This window comes from Pygoscelis adeliae, unplaced genomic scaffold (genome assembly GCF_000699105.1).
Source record: "Pygoscelis adeliae isolate BGI_AS28 unplaced genomic scaffold, ASM69910v1 Scaffold718, whole genome shotgun sequence".
Lineage (NCBI taxonomy): Eukaryota > Metazoa > Chordata > Aves > Sphenisciformes > Spheniscidae > Pygoscelis > Pygoscelis adeliae.
Window position 1 is genome coordinate 367,236 of NW_008825299.1, and position 6,688 is coordinate 373,923.

The window sequence follows — 6,688 nt, forward strand, 5'->3', positions numbered from 1 at the left end:
GGGAGCTTTGCTGAGAGACGAGTGCATCACAACTCAGGTATTACTGATGTTCCTTCATCACTTACAGCCTCTCTCTTCATTTAACTGCCTTTACATCCATTTAACTGCTACCAAATCCTCGTACTCTCGTGTCTTCTCTCCTTTCACCACTTTTCTGGTGTTTCACTTATGATATGTGAAGGCTTTTAGCTGACAATTCAAATTACGTGGTGGCTGTTCGCTCCCTGCTATAATAGTCCTTCAAAAAACATTCTAGAAATGACGTGTTCAAATAATCGTCTTCAATATGTGCCCAGGGCTAATTTTTTTTTTTTACATCAAGGTTGACTTCAGACTTAGGTTTGTTTTCTTAATTAATTTCAATTCACTGGAAAACACTCAAGCAGGACATCATACTCTTCTGTTTTTTTCCCCTGAATTTTCAGGTCCACAAAAAAATACTATTTCTCGATGTTAGAGCTACCCAGGCAATATTTCCTCATCCAGATAAGCGTTCCTAGACCTAGATTGTGCAGCCCAGCATAAACCCAAGATTATCATGATAACTTGGCACTGAAGGATTAACCTCCAGAAGCTTGAGGGTATTTGGACAGCTGACCCACCTCACGCACCTCCCAGGAGCTGGACCTAGGGGTACCTGCCATAGGGAGGGAACCGTTTCGCAAGGTTCCCCAAGGGCATCGCTCTTCCTTTCTGCCTTGATGGAGGATTTCTGATGGTTTGAGGACCTGCTCGGAAGCTGTGTGGCTGAAGTGAAGGTCAACCCAAGAGTCCTTCTTGGTGGAAGGATCGAGATCTTAATTCCTTTGCCTCTGAGATGCTGAGCTTGGATTTCTGTTTTCAGTGCTGCTGAACTTCTCGGTGGCTGTAATGAGTTCCAGGTATAACACCACTCTTCATTTAGTCCATTGCTTTCTCAAGCGCACATTTTAATGCGTTAAGCCATGGGAAGCAGTGGAAGGAGAAGAAACGTGTGCCTTCTGTCAGTAAATCAGCTTCTTCTGTAGGCAAACCAGTTTTTACAGTATAAAATACAGGATTGTAGAGAGAAAGCTCAGGTCTGGAGTCCTGGGACACGGATTTTAAGGGCTGCCAGGAGTTTGGAAAACAGATGAAGATAAACATAGTTCCCAACCAGAAATATTTTGGTAATGTCACATGGTAAATAGCTCATCAAGGGATTGATTATACGTAACTTGGTGTTTGCTTATCATCTGCAGCTTGAAGGCATTCGGCTTTGTTCCCAAGGGATGCGTGTGAGTTCAGAGTCTGTGTAACGAGGAAAACACAGAATAGATAACGGGTAAAAATTGGGATATGATGTGTGTGAACATCAAGTGAAGAGCAGTGGAGGAGAAAGGCGTTCCTCAGCCTCCCTCTGTCCCTCTGGGAAGGGAAAACAAATGCCGTGGGTAGAATATGGAATATTTTTGCTTGTTTATTTGTTTCTAAGGAGCTTCTTGTCCAACTCAGAGCAGTGAATCCACTTCTCCCGCTGAAAACATGGGAGGAACGGAAAGCAGGTGAGCTCCGTCAGGAGATGTCTCACCAGGCTGTTAAAGAGCCATGGTCGAACCCTGTGACCTACAGCACGCCAAGCAATGAAAACATCAAGGTGGCCTCACCATCACTGGGGGGGGGCTCCAAAAGGGCTCCTCATGCTCTGGCTGCAGATCCGTGCACCACCTTCCAAATTAAGTTCCTTCTTAAGCTGCATCTACTGTTTCCAACAAGGGAAGAGACCACCAAATCCTGGGCAAAGCATGTTACCACTCTGCCACACCGCAGCGGTCTCCTGCTTCCCATGCTCAGACGTACCCAGAGGCAGCCATCAGCAATGGACATTATAAACAGGAACAGGCTTTTGCCACAAAAATTCAAGTCAGGCCTGGGTGCTGATAAAGCCTTGTCAGCTGGAGAGTCGATGCCACAACAATGGAACAGGAAGGTGACAGCATCCCTCCCCGTTAGCCCAAGAGAAGAGCAGATAAGAGCCGTGAAGTCCCCCACCCAAGGGACCACTCCAGCTGGTCTGCCATCTCCGGAGGCAGCAGAATGCCAAACGCTGATACGGAAACCTCCTGCCACGGTGGCCATCAGCTTCCTAGAGGGCTCAGCAAAACTGTCGCCAGTCCAGCAGCAGCTCTGACGGTTGGTGTCCCTTTCATTTGTGTCCCGTGAGTGCTCCTGGCCAGAGCTCTCAGACGTGTCCCCACTGTGCTTGTGAGAGTGGGTGGATTCGGGTCTGTTTAATGAAAATAACACTTTCCTCCTACCCCCGCTGGCCTCGCCCAGCAGGGGTGGAGGAGGAGGAAGGGTCGAAGCTGTGCCTCGGCTCGCATTATTTGGCACAGCTGCACCCTGACAGCGGACACGGGGCTGGACCGCTCCAACCAGGGCACCTTCACAAGTCCTCCGGTGTCAGCATGTGCTGGAGGAGAGCAGCCCCCCCAGCCCATCTCAACAGGAGGTGGGTTTTCACAGAATCAAAGGACGGTTGAGGTTGGAAGGAACCTCTGGAGGTCATCTGGTCCATTCCCTGCTCCAGCAGGGCCACCTAGAGCAGGTTGCCTGGGACCATGCCTGGACAGTTTTTTAGTATCTCCAAGGATGGAGATCACACAACCTCCCTGGGCAACCTGTGCCAGTGCTCCATCACCAGTAAAAAAGTGTTTCCCGAGGTTCAGATGGAACCTCCCGTGCTTCAGCTGGTGCCTACGGCCACTGAGAAGAGCCTGGCTCCATCCTCTCCACACCCTCCCTTCAGGTATTTGTGTATATCGATGAGATCCCCTCGAGCCTTCTCTTCTCTTGACTAAACAGTCCCAGCTCTCTCAGCCGATCCTCATAGGTGAGGTGCTCCAGTCCCCCCATGATCCTTCACTGAACTCTCTCCCCAGTGTGTCCATGGCTCTCTTGTACTGGGGACCCCAGAGCATGACACAGTCCTCCAGGTGTGGCCTCGCCAGTGCTGAGCAAAGGGAAGAATCACCTCCCTCCACCTGCTGGCAATACGTCGCCTAATGCAGCCCAGGACACCATTCACCTTCTTTGCAGCAAGGGCACATTGACCACGAACCAGCAATCTGGTGTCCACCAGGACCCCCAGGCCAAGCTCCTTCCCAGCTGGGTGTCCCCCAGCACATACTGGTCCCTGGGGTTGTTCTTCCCCAGGGGCAGGGCTGTGCACTTCTTGTTGAAGGAGAGGAGGTCCCACACACTGATTTCTGCCCGAGCTGCCTCCTTAGGAGGAGGTTTGAGGTCCCACAGCAGTTTCTGGGCTCCTTCCAGCCCTGCTGGTACCAGAGCTGGCCCAGAAATGGAGAGATCAGAGTTGCCAGGGCTCATCCTGGCTTCTCCTGCCTGTGGGCTCAGGACATGATGCCAACCCCCATTGATGATGAGGGAAGACTCTTCCGAACAAGGGACACCAAGGGCTGCTGCTAGAGCCATCCCCACTCAATCCCTGTCCCCAGGGCCAGCATCTCCCCTGGAGAAGACAAGGGTGGTGGCCCAGGTTGGGGGAGAGCCTGGTGCCAGCTCTCAGAGGGTGGGCACAGCTTGAGCAGCTCTTTCCCACCCCTCCCAGTGATTTTTTTGGGGAAAAAGGAGCAGCACAGGGAGTGCAGAGATCCTCGGTGCTTTATTGGTGACAGCTCAAGCCCGGGCGGCCATGGAGACAGGAGCACTGGTTCCTTGCTGGGGACAGCAGGCTGTCCCCACACCAGCACAGGGACACCGTGGGACCCCAGAGCTCACCTACAGGAGAGGAGCCCTGGGGCCTGGGTCTACCCCAGGCTGGCCAGGTCATCGTGCGAGCTGCTGGAGGAGGTTTCATCCCCATCACTCCCTGCTCCTCTCTCACCAGCTGCTCTAGCTGGTCCAGGGCTGGGGTGGCACGGTCACACTGACGCTGCTCTCTGCCTCCCCTGCGGCCACAGCGCTCCCACCTTCCTCCTTCTCCTCTCGGTCCGTCAGCAGCTCTGAGAAGCTGGGACCTCGTTGGGGCAGAGAGCCAGAGGCTTGGTCCTCCTCCAGGCTGCAGCCCGGGTCTACAGGCAGATGCACAAAGGGAATGGTGAGGAGCTGGCTGAGTTCAACCTCCCTCCTCTGCTGGAGGAACACGTGTGGCACCCATGGACAGGTCCCATGGGGACCAGCTCTGGATCACACGCAGATCCCAGCCCTGCAGAGCGGGATGCGCCTGTTCTAAGGCTGCATCAGAGATGGCCCCTTGGGGATGAGGATGGAGAGGACTTTGGGGCACTGAAGCTTGCCTGGAGCAGAAATGCCACAGTGGGGACATGCCCGGGTGTTTGGTGGCACCAGGACAGCTTAGAGCAAAGATGGGGGAAGCTGCCCAGGAGCAGGAGTTGAGGGTGGCAAAGCAGAGAGAAGTGTGTTGGTGGGGTGTGTTGGGGATGATGCTTCAGGGGGCATCACCTTCCTCGTCCTGAGCCTCTAACGCTTTCCTCTCCGAGCTCTGGGACAGCAAGGTCAACCTGTTGAGGGCCAGCAGAGCTTTGCCTGTTTTCTGGAGAGAAGAGAAGGAGCACTGAGCCCCACCAGAGCCATCCCCATCCCCACGTCCTCATCATCCCCCCAGGTACCTGCCACTTCCAACGAGTCAGGAACTGCTTGATCCTCTCCTTCGACAGCGCCTTGGTGCTGTTGGGCTGGGGCTGCTGCAGCCAGGGGTGCAGCAGAGCCCCCGCGCTGGAGAGCCGGCGGCTGGGGGCAGATGGGGCGGTCATGGGGGGGCTTCTCCACCACCAGACCCTTGGCTGCTGGCACGGCCCCATGGAGCATCCCCTCCACCAACCACAAACAGTGCTTTTCCCTGCCCATCACCTTGGCACCCCAAAACCCAGCCCAGCTCCAGCTCAGCACCCTACAGCCACCCTCAGGTCCTACCAGGGGTCCTTCCGCAGCAGTTGGCTGATGAAGTCCTTGGCTTGCTGGGAGATCTCTGAGAAGGTCTCCTCCTCAAAGTCCCACCGGGCAGCTGTGATGTTGCTCAGCGTCTCCATGTCATTGTCCCCCTGGAAGGGGGACTCCCCGCTCAGCCTGGAGAGGTGACACAAGGACATCAATGACAGCTCAGCCCCCTTCAGCCCGACCTGCTGTCCCCAGGAGGCCACTCACAGGATGTAGCAGATGACACCAACGCTCCACATGTCTGTGGAGAAGCTGACGGGCTCAAAGGCGACCACTTCTGGAGCCATGAACTCAGGGGTGCCATGCAACACCTTCACAGGGGTGTCTGGAGCTGCAGAAGACAGAGACCATGGGGCAGTGATCCCAGCTGGGATCTCCCCGGGGCAGCCCAGCTGCACCCCAGCGTGTGCCGGGTGGATGAGCCCCTGCGTCCAGGTGGAGCTGCTGCCCTCCAGGACCCATCGCAGGTCTTGGTGCTCTCCTAGAGCATCTCTGGGTGCCAGGCACACACAGGGGTGGGGGTCTTGGGGGTCCCCAGCTCAGAGGCAGGGCTGGGGACATGCAGGTTTCTCCAAAGCATCTTCTTACAGTCACCAGGAAGGGCCCCGATCTGGTGCCACGGGGCTGCCAGTCCCAACGGCATGGGCAGTAAGATGCCAAGCTCCTTGCTGACATGCCCAGCCGGATCGTGTCCCTGTGACGGTGACAGTCCCTGCCCTGGTCCCCCAGCACCCTCCTCCTCACTCACCCAGCTTCTGTGCCAAGCCAAAGTCGACGATCTTGAGCCAGTGGCTGCCGGGGCTGACGCAGACGATGTTCTCGGGTTTGAGGTCGAGGTGGACGACAGCCTGGCCGTGCATGAACTTCAGCCCCTCCAGGATCTGCTGCACATACTGGGCGCTGCTGGGCTCCGTGTGCTCGAAGTCATCGTCCACGATGCGCTCAAAGAGCTCCCCGCCTGCCACACTGGGGGAGGACAAGGTGCTGGGGACCCCGCTGGGGTCTACGAGCCCCAAGGAGGAGAAGCCCCACGAGGGAACGCAGACTCAGCACTCTGGGAGGATCTCACCACCCCCATCTCCAGGGTCTGCAGGTTCCCCATCCATCCTACGCCCCGTGCCAGCAACCCACGGTGCAGGGACCCCTCCCCACCTTCAGTGCTCTTCCTTGCAGGGTCCAGCGCTGCCCCCACCACCCCCAAACCTGGCTCTGCCCCCCGACTCACTACTCCATCACCTCCATCACCCCGCGAAGGCGTCGAGGCACTGCACGAGGCGCGGGTGATGCAGCAGGTTCATGAGCTCCACCTCGGCCCGAGCTGCCTGCTTCTCTTTAGCCGTCCGCATCCGGAAATACTTCCCAGCCCGGATTTTGCCAGTGGCTTTTTCCTGCAGCCGGTACACCGTCCCAAATTTTCCCCTGGGACAGAGCGAGGATGAGGGATGAAGGAGCCACCACCACCACCCTGCATCCCACCCATGGCTGTGCATGGACAGCCACGGAGCATCCCCAAGCGGCAGGGACGTGGGACCCCCACTTACTCTCCCAGCTTCTCCAGCTGCGTGTACACGTCCGAAACCTTCTCCTGGCTGTTGATGACCACATCGCAGTATTCAAAGGCCTCCTCGCCTCCTGGGAGGGATGGAGCGGGATGGTCCATGCACAGATCCCTCATGCTTTGGGGACCAGCTGCCAGTGCTTCCCCTCCAGTGCTTATTTCTGTGCCCCCCCCGGGGGGGGGGGGGGGGGG

General features: G+C 56.6%; 1 protein-coding gene across 1 annotated transcript in view; it reads right to left on the bottom strand.

Moving 5' to 3' along the window:
- Positions 1-3,873: 3,873 nt before the first annotated feature.
- The window catches only part of LOC103921929 (myosin light chain kinase, smooth muscle-like), a 6,157-nt gene continuing 3,342 nt past the window's right edge, over positions 3,874-6,688 (bottom strand). Inside the window, exons 2-9 of the mRNA XM_009329977.1 lie at positions 6,480-6,570; positions 6,184-6,357; positions 5,687-5,934; positions 5,146-5,269; positions 4,915-5,067; positions 4,611-4,731; positions 4,444-4,534; positions 3,874-4,052 (exon numbers count right to left, since the gene is read on the bottom strand). Coding sequence (XP_009328252.1) covers positions 3,874-4,052; positions 4,444-4,534; positions 4,611-4,731; positions 4,915-5,067; positions 5,146-5,269; positions 5,687-5,934; positions 6,184-6,357; positions 6,480-6,570 — 1,181 coding nt within the window. The remainder of the gene's footprint in view (positions 4,053-4,443; positions 4,535-4,610; positions 4,732-4,914; positions 5,068-5,145; positions 5,270-5,686; positions 5,935-6,183; positions 6,358-6,479; positions 6,571-6,688) is intronic.